We start from the raw sequence: 24,964 nt of genomic DNA, 5'->3' as shown, positions 1-24,964 counted from the left end.
CTAGCCAACTGAGCTACCCAGGACTCTGAAGCATCTTCTGTTAGTCCTTCGTACAGAGCTGGTTGCTCTCTATTTTATGTCATATCTGTGCTGCCATCACTGCATGGATTAGCTTATATTGCATGCATTAAATTTTTAAATCTGTCTATCTCCCTACCATACTTTGAGCTCTTAAGCGGGCAGCTTATTTCTGTTTGTGTCACCAGCACCTCATATAGTACATGACATATAGTACATATGAGCAAATTTATTTTTAGAAAATGAATGTGCCCCAAGCACTGTAATGAGCCATTTTCATACACCGAGATGTGGATTTAAATGGTGACTGAAGCTCGTGTTTCCTGCCTCTCTGGGGTCATCTCCGACCACTCCCACTCCCACCCCTCCAGCCTCACTCTCATACCTACCATCCCTCGAGTCACATGGACTTTTTAACCATCCTTTCCTCTTTCCCATCCTCATCTCTCTCTCTCCCTCTGTAATGCTCTCCCTCCAACTTTTCTGTTTTATGAATCTCTATTCCTTCTTCAAGGCACAAATAAATTTTTTTTTCTCTGCAATGCCTTTTATGATCTCCTCAAGAATTAACCACTTCCTCACGTGGGTTACTAAGATACTTTGTGCACATATGTATTACATATCTCGCATTGTGTTTTGCTTGGTTGTGTACGATTCTGTTCTCCGCAAGGATGGGCAAGAACCATGTCTTGTTTATAGCAGTATTGGGCATACAGCAGGCGATCAATGCTGTTTATTAAACTAAACTGAGCAGGTGCATGCATGAGCATTGAGGGCCATAGGAAGGAACCAAAGATAAAGGATGCCCTTGAGGAAAATAAGGAGGAAGGAAGAGATGGACATGACATTAGAGAGAATTTCAGAGGACTTGAGGAAGCGGATTGTGACGAAGACCAGAGTCAAAGAGGAGAGTATGAGCAGCAGCCCCAAAGGACACTGAGTCGCTGACCTGGGACATCAATAAGAAAGGCCCTTGAGAGATTCTGATGGTTTTAGGAAGCACAGCTTTGAAAGTTCAGTCGGGGCCCTAGGTCCACTCTGTTTTTATGTCAGGAGGAGACAGATCTCCAGAAAAGAAATGACTTGAGGAAGAAGAAAACCAGACTTTTTATTCCATTAACCTGTTAGAATGCCCGGGACATGACACCACAGCATAGCTCCAAGTCAGGCTGGAAGGCTTGGTTCTTTCATCGGACACAGAAGGTTTGAAGTATGGGGTGATGTGGGCAGCTCTCATATAGGGACCAGCTTGCTCTGTTTCCCTATAATATTATAATCAGATGTTTTCATTAACAGGCCACAGCCAGCCTAATAGCCCAGGGGCTCTTAGGATCAAAGGTAAAATGGTTCATCTGGCTTTAGACCTGAGAGCAATTTCTCTTCCATGGAACTTTTGTGGACACTGGGATGTCTCTGTATGAGGCATTCTCTGACCCAGCGGACCAATATTCCCCATGCTTCTGCCTGTCTTGAACTTTGCTCTCTTGTCTTCCACCAAACTACCTTCAGCTGCATTCTGCAACCTGTGTTCTGGTTAGCTAACCTCTATGGCCAGCTGTCTGTCTTTACCCATAGTGAGCCTGATCTAGACAAACTCCCATGCCTGCCACGCCTGTCTGGATGTTGTCCCAGATTGATTTCACCCAGCATCTAAGTTCCGTGATCTGCTTCTGTTGTGTCTACTCCGGCCTGCTAGGTCATGTGTTCTCAACAGGAGTGATGATGGTTCTGGGGGATAAAAAACAACAACTGAATGCTTTCATGCTTAAAGTGCAGATATACATACAGTACACAAACTGATGTAATAATGTATCTGGTATTAGAATGTCATGGGGGAGCAATGTAAAAAATGTCTAAAAAAAGCTGCTTAGAAGGGCAACATGGGGGTAGGGTAGGGAGATGGAGAAACACGGTGAGAGGTTATGAGACCGAAATTTGAGTTACCAGAGGAACATTAAGAGAGGGGATGGTGAAGAAATGTAGGTAGGCAAGGCTGGTTCCTTGCCTGAGAAGTAGATTATGGAGAAGGTTCCGATCCAGTGAACACATTTTGAGCATTTATTATGTGCCATGGACTGTGTGAAGCCCTTTTACATTTGTTAGCAAAAAGAAAAAGCTTCTCTTTATTTTAAGTCTCAATGTACACATTCCTTTTAGGAACAACAGCAACAGTTTTCACTGGGATAGTAGCCTACCTCTCTCCTCTCAGCTCCAGCAGTTTTTATGCTAATTACGTGCTTGGAGGTACCTCCTCATTCACATTTTGCAACATCAGAAAATAAAAAAAACACACCCCAGCTTGTGTTTGTAGAAGCTGCTTTCATGGCAGCCTTTCAACCGGTTGGGCAATTTAAAAGATGCAATTGTAATCATGACTAACTCATTAAGATGCTTCAGGGAAACCCGAATATCCCTAACCTACTTTTTGAAAAAAGAGACAAGGGAAAATACAGGGTTGAGAATAATTCAAGGAAAACAATTTCAAGTCTTTGAACAATAGACAGGCTCTACAACCTCCGTAGCTGGGCTGAAGAGAGGGAAGGATAAGAAAAAAGTCTTCCCTTGGAGGAAACCTGGCAATGACTTGTGTCTACTTGCTCTTCAGGACTCTGACCTTTATTTGGTTGGTTGTTTGTTTTGACTTATAAAATGCTCTTCTTTGTTCTCTCAGGAAAATCCATTCAGAATTTACCAGCGAGACTATGCATTTGTATTAGTCAGACTGGCTATGCTACGTATTTATCATCTGTACTCGACTCCTGAGCTTTCCTTCTCTCTTGCTTTTCTACCTTGTCAGGAGGGATGATGTCGGGGTGGGACACTTTTGGGGGAAGACAGATGAGCCACAGTGGCCACTTGGAGTCTATAGCCAACTCCTAGCAGCTTATCCGTGGTAAATCTTGTTTTCAGCTTCTTGTTGACTTTATCACCCACTCTGTGTGCTTAACTCTCTGATGGATGTTATCATTAGCTCTCTTTCTTCACGATGCCAAGAGCACCAGTTGAACAGGGAACGATTCAAGAAAACCTCCTTTGGAAGGGTCAAGTTGACCAGAAAAAAAAGAAAAGCATTATTGTTTTATTAAAACTGACTTTGTTTTAGAAATAATCATTTCTATTCAGTGTGTGCAGTCACAGTCTCATTCTTTCTTCCTGGTCACTCTCTGCAATCCAGAGGGAAAAGAGGAAGGTGAAGGGGAGATTTTAAAACACAGCTTTGAGTGGGAGTCTGAACCACAGGTGAATGTGTGACTTTAGGGGAGAGGGGGACATCTCTGCTCAGGTGCTCACACCTGAGAGGGACCACTGGCTGTAGGAGAAGAGACAAGGGACACTGGTGGGTAGTTAGGCAGCTTTTCCAGTCCTGGGTCACTTTCACATTATGACCTCAATATATTTTTATAAATTCTTGGAATAGAAGTTTCATAAAGTCTTGGAACATCAAATATATACCCAAACAATTCTTCCAATAAAGTGAATATTCCTAGGCTGCCCTGAAAATCAGGACACCTTGAATTTAATCCCTGCTGTGACCCCGGCTGACTCTGTAACTTTCAGCTTTTTCACTTCTCCGGAATGGTATAAATAATGAAAAACATACATCTTTGGAATCATTGCAACATGGGTTCCAATCCTACCCCTACCACACTTATTAGCTTGTTGATCTCAGGTAAGTCATTTAATTTCTTTGGACCTCAGTATCTTCGTTTGTTAAATGGAGAAAAAGAGATCTGCCTTGCAGGAATGTTGTGAGGAACTAATGGGATCAGATGTGGAAACATCTTACAGTGTTTCCCAAACTGTGGTACACGTACCCCCAGGAGTACGGGAAGAGTTTGGTGGGGGTATGCGTTGCACCAGAGTTTGGTGGGGAAATACACTGCACCGTGCTTAGCTGCGCCTAATTCTATGTTCTCATGAGTACGAGGGGTATTCAGCGTTACGGAAATTATAGAAGGGGTACACATATGTCAAAAGTTTGGGAAACACTGAATTTCTAGCACATAGCAGTCACTAAATAAATGGCTTCTCTCATAGGAATATCTATCTGCACAGTGAGGTGCCAAAAGGCATGGCCTTCCGAGCTCACTGCCTGCTAGATGCTTTCTTAACTTTATGGTTGTCATTATAGAATGAGGAGAATGCAGGTTGGCCACACAGACATTCAGGCGAGGGAGAGAATGAGAATGGACACGATCTGTTCTCCCCGAAAGCAGAGAGCATGCAGCATTCCTTCAGCAGCAGCACAGAAAGGAGAGGTGAGTGGCGGCCTGCTGGCCATGTGCTCACCAAGCCAAGCAACCAAAGCATTTCCTGCTCTAGTTCTGGACAAGGCCTCGGGAGAGTCGTTTGCCAAAAGCAAGAAAGGCAGCTGCGTAACTGCCTCCGTCCGTGGAGCTGACAAACCGGTATGCCATCAAAGAAAGAGAGAGTCATGGGAAATAAAAGCCTATGGTTCATCCTCTCAGTCCGGGAGTCAGGTGGGTGTGGGGTGGCGTCTTTGCTCGTGCTCATTAACGAAGCTGCTCTTCGTGTTCTCTTCCTCCTCTTTGCCTGCCTGCCCACTGCCGGGTTCCACTGGGAAAGCAGCAAGTACCGACTCAAACCATTAATTATGTATTGTCCGTGTACCCAACATTCATTCAGCACACCTACATTGAATGTCTTCTATGAGAACAACAAAATTAATAAGACAGCCCTGGCCAGTGTGGCTCGGTTGGTTGGGCATCATCCCATGCACTGAAATATTTTGAGTTTGATTCCAGGTCAGGGCACATATCCAGGTTTCAGGCTCAACCCCTGGTAGGGGGTGTGCAGGAGACAGCTGGTTGATGTCTCTCTCCCCCTTCTTTCCTTCATCTCTCTTCTAAAGATCAATAAAAAAAAACATCTAAAAAAAAGATGGGATATAAAGTACAGCATAGGGAGTATAGTGAATAATATTGTAATAACTATGTATGGTGTCAGATAGGAATTAGACTTATCATGTTCACTTCATAAGGTATATAATTGTCTCAACATTATATGTACAACTGATACTAATATAATATGGTATGTCAACTATAATTTTAAAAATAGTAAGATAGAATCAGACTTTGCACTCAAGTAGGTCTTAATACAGTAGTCTCATGTTCAACTGTTGTATGGTATATATAACATGCAGAAACCAACTGTAGAGGGGCTCAGGGAAAGGCATAACAAAACCTAGGAAGACTTCCCAGAGGAGAAGACATTGATCTAGGCCTTGAACTAGAATTCCACGGGGCATGGGGAAGATGGGGTGGAGAAGGGGAGGGAGTAAGGGTATGCCACGGAAAAGAAAGAGCATATGCAGAGGTGAAGAGCATATGAGCTCACAGCACATCTGGGAACTGGCTGGTAGGTTTATGTGCCTAGAACATAAACTGTGCGATACGGGGCAGCAGCAGAGAGGTAAATATGGCCAGAATACCAGTTTGGTTTTTTGGTGTGTGTTTTTTGCTTTGTTTTTTTAATTGTCCCAACCTTTAGAATTTGGGCTCTAACACAGGGAATGGGGAGCCACTGGTGGATTTTCAGTACAAAGTGATAGGTTTATTCCTATATTTTGGACAGTTTTGTGAATGGATTGATTCATCCATTGTATCAAAACACTGCCAACTGGTCCAGAAGGATGAGGACTGAGGGTGTAGCAGTTGAAGATCTCTGGTGACACCTAAAAGTAATTTTACTAGGACAATTCAAGCAGAAGCCAAGTTACTAAGCCAGCGGTTCTGAAAGTTTGCTCTCCAAACAGCACTGGTATCACCTGGGAACTGGCTGGAAATGCAAATTACCCAGCCTCCTCCCAAACCCCACCCCAAAGCTCCGGGAGTGGAGTCAGAAATGTGTGCTTTCACATGCCCTCTGGGTGATCCTGTTGCATGCTAACGTTTGAGAACCGTCGATATAAACAAATCGTACTCAACTCTTGCAGTGACTGAGCTAGCTGTCTGATATTCCCTAAGTAACTGTTAATATTATGGTTTCCTCCGTCAGTTGTGGGCTCTACCTGGCAATATCCCATTCATTGTCCCAGGCCTAACTCCTGTCACCTCCCACGGAAGCTTTCTAATTCCTCCCCAGACAGCCCTTCCATGAGTACTTTTGCACATATTTCTATTATGACACTTAACTGCGTTGTGTGTGTTTTCCATTTACTAGTTGTCTCCCCACTAGCTAGAAACACCTAAGGAGTAGGGACTGTCTTACTCATATATACCTCCCCACTGTTTTCCCATAGCAGGTGCTCAATAAATGTAGGACGAGGAAGTTATCCTGGGTTTTGAGGAGAGGAGAACAGTAAGGAGAAGAGGTTTGGGAGGGAAAAGAAATGGAAACTTGTCTGAGCCAAACTAACAATGTGTGTGGTGTGTAATGTGTTAAGGCTGAGATAAAGTTGTTGGCTGAAGGGGTTAAACCAGAGGGAAGACAATGACAGCGGGGGCAAAAGGATAATGAATGGCAACATGGTCTTGCAAAAGGCAGGAGCAAGTGAAACCAATGGCCAGAGCAGAAGGACTAGCATTGGAATGAAGGGAAGACTTTTCTCTGAGATAGAAGGACAGGAAGTAAAGGCGGGTGCATGAGAGATCAGTTGTGATGTTGAGAGTGGGGAAGTTTTCCATGCTCCCCCTTCTCCCCGAAGTGTAGAGAGGGCTAGGGGGGGTTTTATGGGGGAGGTGATATTTGAGCTAGGAGATATCTTCATTGAAGTGGGAAGTGAAGCCTTTTGCTGGGAAGGAAACAGGGAACAGAAAGAGGGAAAGAGGCCCCAGGAGAGTGGTGAAGTTTTGCAAATGCCATGGGTGTAGTGGTGGGGATGGTAGTGAGATTGGAGAGCAGCAGCAGGGTGTTCTTTCGGGCTGATCCACTTCAGTTGCTGAAGGGCCCACCCATTCACCACACTGGCCTTGGCAATGGAGCAGCATGGGAGGGCTGTCTCAGCGATCAGATAGACAGCTCTGGACACAGAGCCCAATACTAACATAGAAGGCAGTCTAGCTCCATTTATCACCAGTGCTGAAACACAATGCAGAAACTAACAACTATGTAGCCACAAAGGAAAAGATTTATAACATATGAACTAGATGAGGAAGCAGGATAAAAACCCCATATATGTTTTTTTTTAATTTTTTTAAAAATGTTATTATTGATTTTTAGAGAGAAAGGACAGGAGAGAGATAGAAACATCAATGATGAGAGAATCATTGACTGCAATGATGAGAGAATCATTGACTGGCTACCTCCTGCAGGTCCCCCACTGGGGATGGGGGTGATCAATCCCACAATTCCTGACCAGGAATCAAACCCGTGACTCTTGGTTCCTGGGTTAATGCTCAACCGCCAAGCTATACCGGTTGAGCTGCATATATATCTTGATCATAACTATTTGAAATGTGCGTATGAAGGAACAACTAACTAAAATATTCCAAAACGCTATATAGGCGGTGGTATTATAGGTGTTTTCCTTTTAATTTTTAAATAGTGATTTTTTTGTTTTGTTTTGTTTATCATTTAAAGAAAGATACGGCAATAAATAGAATTGGTTCTTTACCGACTGGCTTTGTTTCTGATTAGGTACACTCAGAGGAGAGTATTTCAAAATAAAAAGTGGTAGTGTGAAACCAACCTGCAAAATTGTCTGACTTTCTCTCATCTGGGGGGCAGAAGGAAGGACATGACATTCTTGAGTTCCCCCAGTTGGGAGATGACAAGAAATTGGGCATCATGCTTTGGGGACTACAAAGGACACGTGATCCAACGTTTGACTCAAAAACTCGGGAGACCAGATTTACAATAAATGACCACAGCGCTTCTTCCATGCTCGAGTGGGCAGTCTAAACAATGGATAGGGTTGCATCCCTGAGGCAGAGAATGTGGGGAGGAGGCATGCGTGTCACACATGGGTTAACTGGGTGCCACTGGAGGTGGTCAGACGGACCTGGGCTGTGTCGCTGTTTACAGCTGGGTGCTTTGCGGCAACATCTCAGGTTTCACTTGGTGTGTCTGTGAAGTGGGACGAATAATACCTGCTCATACATTGGTTGGAGCACTGCAAACAATAAAGTAGGTACACACAGTAAGCCCTCCATAAATATTTACTGCTCTGTCGGTATTCATGTCATTATTGTTATTTTTATGCACAACTATTTTTTAAAAATATATATTTTATTGATTCTTTACAGAGAGGAAGGGAGAGGAACAGAGAGCCAGAAACATCGATGATGAGAGAGAAGCATCGATCAGCTGACTCCGGCACACACACCCTCCCCCCCACTGGAGATGTGCCCACAACCAAGGTACATGCCCCTCACTGGAACCGAATCCAGGACCCTTCAGTCCACAGGCCGATGCTCTATCCACTGCGCCAAACCAGCCAGGGCACAACTATTGATATGGGGGGAACTGATTCGGACTGGGGGCATTTTGAATTCTTTGCAGGGAGTTCAAGGAGGTGTCTGAAGGCAGTTCTTTCTCACCACCTGAAAAATGCTGTGGGTTCACCCTGGGCCTTCAGGAGGGAAGAGGAGACGTACAAGGAGGAACTCCACGTTGGTTCTTCTTTTGCTAGAGTTTGGGTGGCTTCCCCATGTCTAAACAGGTGCATGCCCTCCATAGCACCCTTTACCTTCTGCTCTCACTCTTCTTCCATGGTTTTCTTCTCTTCAACTCTTCCAACTCCCCTCTTCTCCTCAAAAGCCCAAGTGGCAGGTGAGTAAGGAACTAGACTACCTTTGGCGTGTTCCAAGTTTGCCTTTTTGAAACTGGAAGGTTGTCTCTTAATTCCAGGAGTTTACTAAGTCAGTCTCTGTTCATCCTATCCATGTCTTCACTTACTTAAAAAATAACTATAGACTGGCAAGGTTCAGGATCATGAGTAAGGTGAGCAGACGTCCCGCGGCGTTTTAAAAAAGTCCCGATTTTTGGAAAGATTCTTTTAAATCTTTTGGACTTTTTTAAAACGCCGCGGTACGCGGGACAAATTGTTAAAAATCGGGACTGTCCCGCCAAAAGCGGGACGTCTGGTCACCTTACTTAAGAATCCAATGAAGGAAGGCTCTTTCGGGATAACGATATCTTGCAAAAGAAACCAACAGACGTGTGAACTGTGCACAGGGCTCTTCTCAGCCATGATGTGTTCCTTCCTGGACCCAGATGTCAATGTCAACGTGGGAAGCATTCTTTGACCTGCTGGCATCTGTTCTTCTTGTCTTGCTTAGACTCTCAGTAAGTGTGGTAAGAGGAAAGGAATTAAAGGTGTGCAGAAAAATGACCTGGCCAGTGTCTGGACAAGATAATAGCGGTAGTCATATTATTCTTTTATTTCATTTTAATCTATTATATTTTATATCAGTTATAGTAGTTTTCAGGTGTGCAAGATAGTGATTCCACATTTTTATACCTTACCGGGTGACCACCCCCACACATTCTATTACAGAAATCAGAATAAGGATAAAAAAAAACAAGTTGGTATCCCGACCAGGTCCAGCCACCACTCACACATTCCAATTTCACATTCCATTCCGCATTAGTGAATAATAACAATGTATTTCCAGCTTTGTTGGAAACTCTATTTGTACAAGACCTAATTTACAAAGTCATTATCTTCAGCAACAGATACCTGCGCCGAGCCAGCAATTACCTGTCTTCTGCACACATTAGCACACGTACGTACCCCAGCCCAGCAATCACCACCTCCGTCCCTGCACACATTAGCGCACACACACAACACTGATTTGTACTTTCCTATAAAAATCACTCTTTCCCTTTTTAATTAGAATGTTCTCAGAAGCGAACCCTATCGTTAAGGCCATGTACGCTTCTATTATAAATACCAGCTGCCAGCCAATAATTATCCCCTGATGAGTTACTTTAGAAGGAGGCTTAATTTTAGTGCTTACTTTTTTTTAAATGGGATTTCTTTACCTTACTTGGGAGGCCTCCCATCCTCACACTCAGTTAATCATTTTCAATTCCTCACCAGTGTTCTCTTTTCTTTTGCTTCGGGAGGGCTCAGATGTGATCTGCACTCAGATAGGATGGAGATTCAACCTCCCCTCCCCCATTCTTTAAGGTGGAAACTACCATGTTTCCCCGAAAATAAGACATCCTCCGAAAATAAGACCTAGCGCATGGAAAGATAAGACATCCCCTGAAAATAAGACCTAGCGCAACTTTGGGAGAAAAAATTAATATAAGACACTGTCTTATTTTCGGGGCAACAGGGTATATGTCTGAACCTCACTGCTCGAGAATCTCTTGGCTCACCTGTGAGGGAAGAACCTGAGGATGCCGGGCAGGAACAATTGAAGTCTCTGAGAACAAACACCTTAACATTTCGCAAATAGCCAGAGTTGCATAACCATTGTAGTGACTGAGGCATTATAACACCGTGGTTTCATAATTACATGGTTGTGGATTTGTGCTGCTCTTGAGTTGGGGAGATATCCTGATACACACAAGCCAATCCCTTTTCACATCACTACATGTAAAAAGTCTACACTGACGTAGGGATCGAAGTGTAATCCCTCCCAGCACAAAATACTGAAAAGGAAAATTTAAGTCAGATAAGGCTAACGTGAGCATTTCTATCCTAACTTTCCTGCTTATCTCATGGATAGCAGAGACTTTTAGACTCCTAGGTGCCTTATTTTATAGGTACCATTAGTCATATAGTACATATACAGGAGAAGAGTCAGATGTACAAGGACAAGCTTAAATTTTCCTCTCCTTGATATTAAACGGAAATAATCACATTCCGAAGAGGGCACACATATGTCAAGAAGCCCAACGAACGCTTTCTTAGATTGCTTATACTCTTCATTGGTGCAGAGACCATTGTGCTGATGCTCATTGGAAGGGTCGGAATGGTTCCTAATTCTAAGTATGGTTTGACGTTGAAATTGACTCCTGTCCTCCATGTAATTATGTCCTCCACCAGTCCTCTGTGTATCGGAACCTGGTGGACCTCTCAGAACATGCATTTTCTCCGTGCTCTAGGCAAGGCAAGGAACCAACTCCTGTGAGTTTACAAACATGAACAAGTGGTGGCTCTTGTCTATTATACATTGCTTACAGGTCAGTCGCACAGGCCATCTCAGTTCACTCCTATCTCGCGGGCTGGAGACTGAACCCAATGAAAGTGGCCTTAGAATGAATCAGAGTGCTCTCTACTCCCCCTTAGCCCTGTTCCTTATCTCTGCGGTGGTTATGTTGTTTGCGTGTTATTCCCTTGGTCTCCTCAATGCTCTGTGATCTCCAGAGAACAAAGGTGCAGGCCAATACATGTCGTCTGTATTGCCACAGAGTCAAGGATGTGCTTTTTGAACGGTCAACTCTCAAAAATGGCTCTTAAATCAAAGAATGCATGTGCTTACTTAGGCTTTGTAATTACAGTGGGCCTGCTGTTCTGTACCAGTATGGAAGTCATAAGAAGCTGATGGACCTTTGCCCAGAAGTCCCTACACTAAAAATCGTCTTGAATGTACTTCACACGGTCAAGGACAAAATGGAATGAAACTGAATCAGAGGTCAGAAACTGGGGATTTTATCTCATCTCTGTCACTAATTACTTATTTAACCTTGGGCAGACACTTACACTCTATCTCAGTGTCCTCATCTGTGTAATGGGGATGATAATGACTGGCTTGGCTATTTCCCACGATTGCTTTGAGAATCGAATGAGATAATATACTTAAAAGTGTTTCTGGAAAGCTTAAAGCACTGCACAAAAGCAAGGCATTATTTTAATTCCTGCTTCATAAACACTTCATCACACATCCGTGGGCTCCTGGGGTATGTGGTGAGATGTGTGGAGTAGCTCAACCAAGGCTTGCTATGTACCCCAGATCCTCTGCTACAACATCTAGATCAGTGGTTCTCAACCTTTCTAATGCTGTGACCCTTTAATACAGTTCCTTGTGTTGTGGTGACCCCCAACCATAAGATTATTTTCGTTGCTACTTCATAACTGTAATTTTACTACTGTTAATGAATTGTAATGTGCATATCTGTGTTTTCCAATGGTCTACCTGTGGGTTGAAAACCGCTACCAACAAACTTAAATTTTGTCACTTTTACATCTCTCTCCAATTCATAGAGATATAGATGCTCAATGTATACTATATTTGTCTGACTGTTATCTTAGGCCTGCTCCCTGTGTCAGTCATCAGTCAGATATTCTCCAAGGGCTCCCAGACTGTGAGAGGGTACAGGCCGGCCTGAGGGACCCCCTCCCCTCAGTGTACAAATCTCCTGCACTGGGTCTCTAGTAGACAAATAACCCAGGATCCTGCCCTTGAGGGGTTTTTACAGCCCAATGGATCTGAGAGAACAGACATGAAAACAACAAGGTGCCCAATTCTGCATTTCTGGTGTTGAGAGGCAATTTTACCTGTGAGTTTTAGTTAGTCAAGACATATGTGTGCATTTTTAGTTTTGACTAAAATAAAAACTAGTGGTGGCCCTTACTCATGTTTTTCTACTGATAATGGTCTGTATATTTTAATTTGAACTTGGACACAGACCTTTTTTTTCCCCAGATGAAAGTTTGTGAGATCCCATTTTTCTTAGTATCAGTGAAGCTATGGAATTTAAGGAATGGCAATAGCTATGATTAGCTTATAGGATCACCTAAATATTTTCCTGCTGACTTCTCCTGCAAAGTAGGACTTGCTTTGACGAGGAACACTGTTCTTAGGGAAGACCATTCCCAATCCAGTAGAGCAACGAAACTGCTGAGTACATTTGGGGCTCATATCTCCAGGCAGCTCCTGGCATCTCATGCCCTCAGCTGCTGTTTGAGTTTTGAGACATCACCATAAGACCCTCTGGCTTCAGATCGGGATCAGGGAAATGGAGAAATGGTCATCTAAATGCACAGCATGGTATTTGGGGAGAGGCCAACGACAGAAGCATATTTCAGTGCAAGTCCATCCTTTTGATCAGTCCCACTACTCCCAGCTCTCCCTCGAGCCGTCAACAAGACTGATTCCCTGCTTCCGGCTACACAGATGTCTTATCTTGCCTGCTTATCTAATCTATCTAACCTTCTTTTCCTTTCTCTGTGTTTCCTATGCCCATCATGCCTCAAGATATTGAAGTCATGGCTAATTCCTTGATCGGGCTTTCCTCTCTTATTGAAGCCATTCGTAGTCTTAGGGGCCAATGCCCACCTTTTCTGCATTCCCACAGCCCCTGCTTAAGTCCTTATCTTCCTACTTTAGAGGCCAGGCTCTGGGCTCTACTGTGCACCTGCCTCTAGACTTGCTCCCTTGCCTGGGACAGCTTCGATCACTACACACGAGACACCTCCTCTGCTTCTTTACCTGGTTCATCTTTTCGCCTTCCAGTTCTTAGTCCAGCTGTTACAGTTGCCCTGGAAACCTTCCCTGACCACCCCTGGGCTGGGGCAGGACTCACAGGCCCTTGGCTGACACACCTGTCTCTTTATCGCTCTACTCTTCACACTGGATATGGCCTGTGGTAAATAATCATCCCAATGCAGGTGGATGGGTTGGATGAACTTATTCTCATCTCTCAGTCTGTGCCGATTCCAATTTCTTCTCTTGATTTTCAGCTACCTTCTATTGTTTTGTGTTTAGCCATTTATACTTTTTTCAAAACATGTCTTTAAAGACACCTTTTCAGTTACAGCCTCTACTTTCACTGTAACAATTACTCTGTATTCCTCTTGTCATTATGAGAATGTATGCAATAAGTTTAATTATAATAGATCCACAAAGGTTGTATGTTAACGGTAATACTAGCGTTCCTTAAAACAATCACTTTGGGAAACTGTGACCCTCTTATCCCAGTAATGTCATAGCCACAGTCTTTCTGGAACTGCTCTTTGGGGATAATTACATTTACATTCTTTTGAATGTATTTTTTAAAAAATATATTTTATTGATTTTTTATAGAGAGGAAGGAAGAGGGATAGAGAGCTAGAAAAGTCGATGAGAGAGAAACATTGACCAGCTGCCTCTTGCACACCCCCTACCGGGGATGTGTCCACAGCCAAGGTACATGCCCTTGACCGGAATCGAACTTGGGACCTTTCAGTCCGCAGGCCGATGCTCTATCCACTGAGCTAAACCGGTTTCAGCCTTTTGAATGTATTTTAATAGTTGATACATCTACTATGATCAGGTGATTTTTAAAATTCGTGTACAGCCAAGTTACTATGAACTGTATTTAGGAAGTAAACAGAATGATCAAACTGATAACTCTATGAATCAGCCAATAAAAAGTAATGTTATTATCTTTCTCTGAACATATTTGCACAAGGGAAATTCCAAAAACAATCTGGCTATGTTATTTTTTGAAAAGAGTTTCTAGCATCCCAGGATGACTACTTTTAGTAAATAGCACTTGCTGATCCATTATAAAGTGCTTATTGACATCCGGCTGGGAATTTCACCGGCCTGCGATCATACTAATTTGTACTTGTTTCGTGTCGCTTCACATTCTAGTCCATCTATTATGCGACAGACACTAGGAATGAATAAGGCCATGGTCCTTGTCCATAAGGACCTCCTAATCTAGTGGAAATGATGGAAATACAAACAGCCCTGTGTGAAAAACAGACACAGCGGAAGATAAAGGAGCCGTACAGTGGAGGGACTGTCTGTGAGGGGGAGGAATTGGTTACAGTGTCGGCAAAGCCTTCTCAGGACCGAAGGGTGAATAATTAGAAGTTCACTGAGAGCGGGAGGGAAGGGAACTACAAGAGTCATTCCAAGTCCAGGGAACAGAAGGTACAGAGACAGAACCAAGAAGACACGTTTGGGGGGAATCTCGAGTCATTCAATACTGTTATTGTATAGCGTTCACAATGGGGCAGAGAGGACAGGCGAGAGGACTCAGCGAAGAAAAAGCCCTGTCTCTGTCCCCTTTAGGAGTATGAGCTTTATCCTGCAGGAGCCAGAGAAAGGCTCGGTGAATAGGATTTCCCTTCCCAACAGGATCATAAACCTCCACATCTCATTGGTCACATAGTCTCCCTCTGCCTGACTCTCCCTCCCCCCCCCCTTTTTTTTTTCAAGATTGTCTCATATCCATCCCTTTCTTTTCATTTGACATCTACCTCATTCACTCAGGCCTTCATCCCCTTACATCTGCCTGGACTGTTTCACAGCCCCCCGACTGGCCCTTGGTGAACAAAAGCTCACCTTCTGTTCCAGATAATTTTGTACAGAGCAACCTTCCTTTAACTTTTTTTTTTTTAAATCCTCACCCGAAATATATTTATTGATTTGAGAGAGGGAGAAAGGAGGTAGGGGGGAGAAGGAGAGAAAGATGGAGGGAGGAAGAGAGAGAAAAACACCCATCGGTTGCCTCCCATAGGCGCTCCAATCTGGATGGAACCCGCAATCTAGGGATGTGCCCTGACTGGGAGTTGAACCCTCACTTTTTTGGGGTGTGGACACACTCCAACCAACTGACTGGGGCAGCCCTCCCCGTCTGTAACCGGCCACTCAAAGTCCTGCGTGATCTGGTCCAAACCCCTTTCCCTCCTGACGCCTGTCCCCGGTAACAGTGCCGGAAGTCACCTGCTGCTCCCCTCACTGTCACGGCGGCGCTCCCTGGAATGCTGTGCTCACACAAACTTTTGGGTTTGTTGCTTTCAGCCCTTTCCTTACAAATAACAAGCCCACTAGTACCCATGCCTGATCACATCCCCCACTCTCCTGGCCTGCAAGTAGCCAGTATTCTGGTTCTATTGCTTTACTATATACTGGGTGGTCTGCACCCATAAGTACTATTTTGTGTTGTTATGAAAAAACTTTATATATATATATATATATATATATAAAGTTTTTTATATATATCTGTGTGTGTGTGTGTGTGATACTTTATATCACCTTCTGCAATGAGTTTTTTCCACTACCATCTTGATTTTTAAGATGTATCCCCAGTGACGTATGTGAATTCGGTCCTCTCCATTGATGTGTAGCGTTTCATTTGATAAACACACATGCCCTCGTTCTTGCATGGGCGGGCCTTTGGGTTGTTCCTAATGTGGGGCTATTATAAACAACGTTACAAGGCACATCCCTAGCTGGTCTCCTGGTTCTTATACATGTGACTGACCTTTTAAGATCCTGCCAGCATCCCAGCTCCTTCAGGAGAGTCTGCCCTGAGTCGCGCAACCGTCGTCACCCGCAAAACGTGGGTGCTCTGAAGCAGCTTGTGCTTCGGGCGTCTTTAGTGCATCCCACTGCGCCGCGCCAACGCACGAGGGAGTGAATGAATGAATGAGTGAATGAATGAATGAATGAGTGAATGAATGAGTGAGTGGATGAGTGAGTGATTGAATGAATGAGTGATTGAATGAATGAGTGAATGAGTGAGTGGGTGAATGAGTGCGTGAATTTTAAATGGGCTTCGGCGCCCTACCCCCCATTTCGTTGACAGCACGAGTCCTCGACCGCCTTCCCTCAGGGAGCCCCCGGGAGTGTGTGCGCGGCCGTGTGGGTTTGGGGACGGTACCTAGCTCTCTGGCTGAGGCCTGGCCGTCCCTGCAAGTTCAAGGTCTCGGAAGCCCTCGTGTGTGCGGCGCAGCGTCCGCCCGGGGCAGCGGCCGGGCTCGGGGCGCTCCCGTGCCCATGGCGCTGGCTGCCGGGGCGCGCGGGTCGGCGCCGCAGGCCGGGGGCGGCCGGCGTGCCTGGGGGGCTCCCGGAGGATCCCTCCGCGCGGCCCGGCCGGCGCTTCTTCCTGCGGGAAACCCCTGCCCGGGTGCCGCGGCGGCGGGGGCGGGGCCTGAGGTGGGCGGAGGCGGCGGCCGAGGCGGAAGGACACACGAGGCCGCTTCGCTGCACAGCGCAGAAAGTTGCAGCCAAACTTTCGGGCGGCTGCGGCGGCTGAGGCGGCGACGGCCCGGGAACGGGAACGACTGACTGAGGGAGGGGGTGCTGCAGGGAGTGGAGCCTGCGTTTCGCGGTGCAGCGCGGGGCTGCGATCGGCAGAAGCAGGAAGAAGGAGGAGAGAGTGGGGGGGGCTCCTCGATCGGGACCCCCCCTCCTCATGTGGATCTGCCCCGGCGGCGGCGGCGGCGGCGGCAGAGAAGGAGGAGGCGATCGGGAAGATGCCCGCCCTGCGGCCGGCTCGGCTGTGGGTGCTGCTGGCGCTCTGGCTGTACCGCGCGGGCCCCGCGCGTGGTGAGTATCCGGCCGGGGCTGCTGCCCCCCACGCCGAGGTCCCCGCCCCGACCGGCTACCTTGGGGGGCAGGGGAACCCCTTCGGCCCCCCTCTGTGTGAGAAGGGCCAGACTTTGTGGTCTGATCGATCGATCGATCGGAGGGAGGCCACCCTGGGTTCCCGAAAGTTTGGACATCCTGGGCGCGTCCCCTCCCCCGCGCTCCCCGCCGCCGCCGGCGCCCCTCGGCGGGTGGCTCCGCGCGCACACACACGCCTCCTCCTCCCCGGCCGGGGAGCCCGTCTCAGAAACTCCCTTTCTCAGCATGGAGTTCGGGGTGTTTGGTTCCGCGTTTCCTAGGGTGGAAGGGGAACCGAGGGCGGGCTGGGCTGCTGGTGACAAGCCTTCGCCGCCGCCGCGGAGCGCGAGGGGCTGCGCGCAGGAATGCCAGGTCCCGGCCTAGAGGGGCGTGTGTGTGTGTGTGTGTGTGTGTGTGTGTGTGTGTGTGTGTGCGCGCAGGGCCTCCCAGCCCCACGGCTCTCACCTTCCCTACCCAAGGGGGGAGGCACACCGTCCCGGGGGGTGGGGGTGGGTTTGGATGGGGCCCTGGTTTGTGCTGGCGTGCGCCCACCCGGGTCCTGACACCCCGAATCCTCGGTCGCGGTGGGATCGGGTGTGCTGTGCCGGAATCTCTGAGAGGTGGAGGGAGGCTTAAGAGCAGCAGGAAAACTGGTGTGGCCGCATGCTGGGGCCACATGATTTAAAAATCTCAGCTGCTGTTTATTCTCTCCGAGGCGAGGCGCGGAGCCCGGGCGCTGGTTCAGAGCCTGTGTCCAGCCCCAGGAATGCGGTGTGACGATCACCAACTCCACAGGCCTGGCAGCCCAGCCGGCTGGCTGCTCTTTTGGCAGGTTGGGTGGGGGTGGGGCCCAGGAAGGTGAGGAAAGGGGAGACGGTAATGCAGAGTGCTACCTTTAGGGAGGGAGCCTGTCTGGAGGGATGTTGGCAACAGTCTTTCTGAACACGGTTGGACCAAGGAAAGGAAGTCGAATCATTTTTTTTTTACACCTCACTCACCCAAGATCTCAAATTCCAATTTTTTATTTTTTATTTTTTTTTTTACATTCAGACTGTGTTAGGGGAAAGAGCTTGGTCTTTGGAGCCCACCTCTGTCATCCTGGGTTCAAATGCAGCTCTCATAAAATGGGAATTAAATTACCCAGCTGGAAGGATTCATTAAAAGAGAATGTATATTTAACCCATGGCAGCCAGGAGGTAGTCATAATGCCCTTTCTGGGCAGGGCTGTGTTTTCCTTTTTCTGAACTCTTGCTTCCAGTAGGAAGGTGGCTTGTGTGTGTTTGTGGAACTAAAAGTAGCCTAATGTGAAGGAATCTCCTACCTTGACCAAAAAAACTAAACCAATCCAAAACAAAACAACCCCCCCCAAAAAAAACAAACAAAAAAAAAACCAACCAACGGATACCTGAGCTATTGTGGATCTTTGCAAAGAAAAGGTTAAGCAGATGATGAGGTTCAGAAAAATTTGCTCTTTGTTCATTGTTAACAGGCACTCGACATGCCAATCACAGATGTTTAAAGAGAACGAGGTTATCACAGTGCTGGCTTGTTCAGCACCAGCCAGATCCTTTTTGGAAAGTTCAAATTCCAGACCGCTCTCAATGTCAGGAGTGGACGGGGAGCCTGTGAGACGATGAAGCAACCTGTTGTTTTGGGATTATTTAACCGAACGCACACAATGGTATTCTTGCCCTCCCTTTTTCTCTGGGCGAGAGTTTTCGTGTAAGTGTGGATTTAGACCAGAGAGGAATAGAAACAACGGGCTGGTGGGAGGGTTACAATCTTTGGTCTACCATTCACTTGTTTTAGGTAAATAACTTCATTGTCACGACTAGTAGTCTTCTCACCTATGAAACAGAACTGAAGAAGTAACCTACTTTAGAGACTGGGAGGGAGGGAGAAATATGATTGCAGAGCGGTTTGCAAAATTAAGTGTTGAGTGGTAAATCAAAACTAGAACTATCCTGACACACAAGGCTCCTCTCATTCGAGGACGTCAGTGCATAGAAAGATGTCTTTTTTTTTCTTTTTTTTTAGGTGTTTGGCTTTTTTTAATGAGAGAGAGAGAGAGAGAGAGAGAGAGAGAGAGAGAGAGAGAGAGAGAGAAAGGGAGAGAGAGAGAGAGGCAAGAGAGCCCTCAATGTGAGAGAGAAACATCGATGAGGTGCCCCCTCGTTGCCTGGACCAGGGATCTAACCTGCACCTCAGGTATGTGCCCTGACTGGAAATAGAACCGGCAACCTTTCGGTGCTCACTCAACCAACTGAGCCACTCTGGCCTGGCAGATGTCCTCTCTTTCACTTCAGCCTTGATATGAGGTATGGCTCTTATTACCTAACTTTTCGGTGGACACACTGAGTGTTAGTTAGCTCAGAGAGGACAAGAGTTATTATAGATAGTTTGATCTTTAGGCCAGTGTTCCACAGATGCTCACCTACAACAAGAAGAGATTAAAAAACCCGTTTCTTGGTAAAAATCTTAACTCTTTTTCCAAGCGTGGCGGTGACGCTTTCTAGATCCTTCTTCATCTCCTGTTAACCATTGTGTTTTGCCAAGGTACCAGTTCTAACACACCCTTCCAGACTGTGGAGTGTCCCTATAGCTGGCTGGTGGCCAGCTGTTAATTTAAACATCGGGCAAGGAGCTGTCAACCCATCTGTCTGATTGTCTAAACAGCTACCCAAGACCACCCCTTGCTCCGTGTTTTCTTTTGCTCTGCAATGTGAAGCGACTCCCTGGTTTTGCTGCCCGCCCAGACCATTTCTCAGCTGCACGCATCTTCTGCTTTTAAAAAATATCTCCAAGAGCAAAATTGTGTTTGTTTTCTTTTTCAGATGGAGATGAAACTATTTTCCTTTTCTGTTCTTTCCTTTGGGGTGGGGGGTGAGGGGGATGGGGAAGGAAGGAGAATGATTACGTTTAGTTTTGTTTCCCAATGTTTTGATTTTTAAAAATTAGTTGCCCGCCTCTTCTGCACCCTTCCCTCTTTGTTGCCGCTTCTGTAGTCTTCCCGTGGCGTGGAGGGGTAATTTCTGGTCCACCTGAATGGCAGCGGCTGACCTTGGGACCTTCAGACATGTTTAAATGCAGTGGGATATGTTTAAATTCAGTGGGGTCTGTTTGTATGCTTCAGGGCAGCCTTGCAGTACATTTTAAAAATACCATACCCACAGAAATTTTATTTCACCCACAGAATTTGCATCGATCTAGTTCCCATTCTCTGGTGCCATTCCTCGTGGTCCTCCTCCTTGCCCTGTCCGCGGTGATGGGACAAAGCTGCCTGTCCCTGCGGCATCTAAACCAGCGGGGGTGATAGTTGGGCGCAGCGCCCAGAGATCCTGGTACAGTGGGTCTGAGAATCTGTCTTTTTCAAGGTGTGCAGGTGATTCTAATCCAGTAATTTAGTTGGAACCCACTAATGATAGTTCATTACTCTGCATTCAGGGGTGTATGTAGGATTGTCCCTTCTTCATTTTAGTAATTTCTAGAATGAACCAAACCTTAGTCAGCCATTCCAGTGTTTAACCCTTTGTTCAACATACAAGTATAATACCACTTCTTTCGGACACAGTGGGTCCCCATTGTCTTCTTAGAGGGGTTTTATATATTTGAATGACTTTATTATATGCTCCCACCCCCTTTTTCTTCTCTGTTATCTCTTTTTCGTCAAGCTTCATTCCTTTATATCATTTTGGACCTTCTCTTCATTTGCCCTGAATGGTTTTAGAGTAAAAAACAAAACAAAACAAAACAAAACATTATATACCTGGCTGGTTTGGCTCAGTGAATAGAGTGTTGGCCTGTAGACTGAAGTGTCCCGGGTTGGATTCTGGTCATGGGCACATGCCCGGGTTGTGGGCTCGATCCCCAGTGGAGGTCATGCGGGAAGCAGCTGATCCGTAGTTCTCTCTCATCATTGATGTTTCTATCTCTCCCTCTTCCTTCCTCTCTGAAATAAATAAAAATATATATTTTTAAAAATTCTAAGCCATGATTTGGATGAGAATACAAGAAACTTTACATTGCCTATATAATGTGTTGGCACTCCTTATCCTATGTAATAAAGGCCTAATATGCTAAGTGTCTGGTCGTCCGGTCATCCAGTTGTCTGTCCAACCAATTAAAGCGTAATCCTATGTAATAAAGAGCTAATGTGCTAATTAGACTGGACAGTGGACGACCTTCCAGAATGACCAGTGGGCAGGGCCACAGGGCTACAAGGGCCAAACCCCTTGCATGAATTTCATGCATCAGGCCTCCAGTTTATTTCTATCTTGATGTTACAACCTAAACTTTTCATTTTCCTCCTACTCTTTCCTGAATCTCCTTTTCTTTTCTTCTTCCCTTTCTCAGCAAATGACTTGAAGTCAAAAGGTTTTCTTTTTCCTTTTCTCTCTTTATGTGTGCATTTTATACATAAAATATATGTGCAATATTTTGGAAAGATCACTGGACTAGGAGCCAGAACACTGAATTTTCCTCCAGTTGTTTCTAATGAGTCCTGCAGTCTGGTGGGAGGGGTACTTTTTTGGTCCATTTGTCCATAGACACTGAGCCAATGATAGAGTTGAGACTAGAACCTCTCTCTCTTCTGGTCCTCGGTCCAGTACCTCATCTACTTTCCAGACCACTTCCATCTCTTGTACCAATGAGCTCCTATCCAGAAAAACACTTAGCACATCCTCAAGTGCTTATCGCTACTGTGTCCTTCCTAAGGGGAGGACATTGTCTTTTCACTTATGTGTTTAGTCTGATTCTCCCACCCCTACCCTGTATCCAGACAGTGGCTTGACCTCTAATAGGCTGCCAATAAATATTAGTTTAATTAAACAACTACGTTTAATTCTTATTTTGCACTGCTGTGGTACTCCAGTTTTAAGAAAATAGTATTTGCAAGAGTCATGGCTTACCTTCCATTTGGGGGAAAACCAAATTTTTCCCTTCCCCAGCTATTTTATTTAAACTTGCTATTTTGAGTTTCTCTCTCTCTCATTCTCTCTCTCCGTTTCCTTCTCTCTCTCTCTCTTTTTGATCACTTCTGCAATTCATAAAGGTCACTTTGACTTTGGAATGCAGCCTCACAGGCACTGGCATCTACCCCCTGCCTCTCACTTGAGTCGCTTCCTGTATTACTATGTTACTAGGCCAGCGGTTTCTATTACATTGTTCAGAATTGCCATACCGTACTGTAATTTGATCATTGTAGGGACTATTGGAATAGTGTTTTTAAATTTTTAAAATTAGAGTTAACTAAGTTTATGCTATGACTTTTTTAGGTTTGTTGTGTTGTTTGTTTGTTTGTTTGTTTTTCATTGCGAGTTGGATATTGCAAACTCATACTCGACTGACAATATGTATGTTTACAAAAGTTTGTTTATTTTCCCCCCACCAAGAGAGTTCCTGGAAAACCTCGGCCACAGACAAAAATGCTAAAGGTGAGATAATAATAAACTTTTTTTTGAGAGAGAGAGAGAGAGAGAGAGAGAGAACCACAAAGTGTATGAGCTCTCTCTGCTACCACATTCGCTCCTTGAGGGCAGGGCCTGTGACCTACACTGGCCCATGGAACCTGTGTGGCCAGCATGCAGAGTCAGTGAGCGGCAGGTTTTGGTCACAGCAGCTATGACTCCCGCTCTGCCCTCTCCACCTCGGGGACACCCTGGAGGAGAGGCTGGTGGTGAGTCAGGGGTGTGTCTTCATGCTCCTTTCTCCTTTGAAGAGAAAAGATCTGTGGAAAGCTGACCCCACCTACAGACTTTTATGCTATCTCTTTTCACTAATTAATGGGTAGCTGAGATTTTCCTCCTCGTTGACGTATGTGTTGGCAGGGACTTTACATTCCACCCAGTCCTTCTGTCCATCCCCTGCGGGATGCGATCCTCTTACAACATCCTGGTCAAGAGACAGCCTACCTGCTCTCTGCTCCTACACCTCTGGTGACCGACAGCTCCCTGCCTCCAGAGGCAGGCTCATCAATCTTTTGGCCCCTCTGATTCTTAAAAAGATCTTTCTATATCCATCTTTCGTCTATCTTAGTATAACTTGCCGCCATTTTCTCATGGAATCCATCTTGCATCTTCTTAGGAATTTGCCTCATAACATCATGAGCCTTGTGTGGCTGAACAGTATCCAAAAGGGGTGCCCTGGCCAAAACCGGTTTGGCTCAATGGATAGAGCGACTGTCTGCAGACTGGAAGGTCCCAGGTTCGATTCCGGTCAAGGGCATGTATATTAGTTGCAGGCACATCCCCAGTAGGAGGCAACTGGTCAATGTTTCTCTCTCATCCTCTCTGTAAAAAATCAATAAAATATATTTAAAAAAAAGGGGGGGGGTGCCCTTTACCGACCTGACACCCACCTCTTTATAAAAGGAGCTAAACTCAGCGAGGAACACCAAGATGATCCCTCGTGGAGTGCTCTCCTGGACGTTGTGACTCAGTGGGTCTGAGATAGTGTCTGAGAGCATCCCTGTTTCAGAAACAGCCAGGTCATTTGATATCCGGGAAGTTCAGGACTCACTGAAGAGTGAGACAGAGGAAGCACGGGGGTTCTGGCTTAGTTTTTGTGTGTTTAATTATTGCTGGTGCTGGAGAGATGGGCTGCACAGACTGGCCCTGTGGCTGCAGTCACCTCTTGAAAGTGTCTGCTTCTTAATTTTTTACAGAGAGGAAGGGAGAGAGATAGAGAGCTAGAAACGTCGATGAGAGAGAAACATCGACCAGCTGCCTCTTGCATACCCCCCACTGGGGATGTGCCCGCAACCAAGGTACATGCCCTTGCCCGGAATCGAACCTGGGATCTTCCAGTCCGCAGACCAACACTCTACCACTGAGCCAAACCGGTTTCGAAAGTGTCTGCTTCTTGGTGAATGCCTATCGATAGATCACTAGGCAGAAGGGAGTTGCCCAGGTGTCTTCTCAAGGTTAGTCAAGTTGTTTTGCCTTTAAAAAAGAAATCTGTTCTCGTTCTCAGCTGTAATTTAGAAATATAAAAACTCCCCCCCCATCGTAGGACTGCTGTGTGGGTGTGTGATGTATGACTTTGGTGGAAACCTCCTTACCCCTCCATCCGGATCTTAGCCGCAGAGCCGGAATCCATCGGTGTTGGGCAGTCTTTTTGGTATCCACTGAGGAACCCCGTCCTTGGTTCTTGTGGATGCTGCCGCCTTTGAGGCTGTGGGCTTTGCTAGCCAAGGAACCCATGTCTACTGCCAGGGGTTTCCTTCAGATGTGTGAGTGCAGAATGATGCAAACCTCCCTCAGTCAGGCAGCCCTGCTCTGGGGTATCCGGGCTGCAGCAGCAGCAAAGGGAGTGTTTAGAAAAAGGAGAATGAAGGAGGAATCAGGGACCCCTCGAGCAGCACAGAGCAGTCTGCAAGGAGGGGCCCAGGTGTGCTCCTCTGACGAAGACACTGATGTTGTCCTTGATCGGAAGAGGGACATGGCTTCTGATCTGAAGGGCCATGCTCGTGACTGCTGGATGGGACAGACGGGGTCTTATTGGTGGTGGTAGGAGGTTGGCGGTAGATCTGCTCTTTTTCTCTTTATCTCCTTTTTTCCTCCCCCTCCTGTTGAAGAACAATAGGAATTGTTTCCAGTGTTGGCTAGTATGAGTAAAACTGCCATAAACATTCATATACAGGATTTTGTGTGAACATAAGTGTTGTGTGCTTTTTTTTTTTTTTTTTCATTTTAAAATATTTTACT

At 45.9% G+C, this 24,964-nt stretch overlaps 2 protein-coding genes across 3 annotated transcripts in view; one reads left to right on the top strand and one right to left on the bottom strand.

The window, feature by feature from the left end:
• LOC118727145 (translation initiation factor IF-2-like) overlaps positions 1 to 17,255 on the bottom strand; it is a 54,269-nt gene extending 37,014 nt beyond the window's left edge. Inside the window, exon 1 of the mRNA XM_045586974.1 lies at positions 16,534 to 17,255. Coding sequence (XP_045442930.1) covers positions 16,534 to 17,069 — 536 coding nt within the window. The 5' untranslated portion in view covers positions 17,070 to 17,255. The remainder of the gene's footprint in view (positions 1 to 16,533) is intronic.
• Positions 17,065 to 24,964, top strand: part of NOTCH2 (notch receptor 2) — a 133,462-nt gene continuing 125,562 nt past the window's right edge. For both annotated transcript variants that reach the window (XR_004990499.2, XM_036452551.2), the window contains exon 1: positions 17,065 to 17,201. Coding sequence is in view for 1 of the 2 variants with exons in the window: in XM_036452551.2 (XP_036308444.1) it covers positions 17,129 to 17,201 (73 nt within the window). In the remaining variant the exon portion in view is untranslated. The remainder of the gene's footprint in view (positions 17,202 to 24,964) is intronic.

This window comes from Pipistrellus kuhlii, unplaced genomic scaffold (genome assembly GCF_014108245.1).
Source record: "Pipistrellus kuhlii isolate mPipKuh1 unplaced genomic scaffold, mPipKuh1.p scaffold_m20_p_24, whole genome shotgun sequence".
Taxonomy (NCBI): domain Eukaryota; kingdom Metazoa; phylum Chordata; class Mammalia; order Chiroptera; family Vespertilionidae; genus Pipistrellus; species Pipistrellus kuhlii.
Note: the sequence above shows the minus strand (reverse complement) of the source record. Positions and strands in the feature narration are given on the sequence as shown.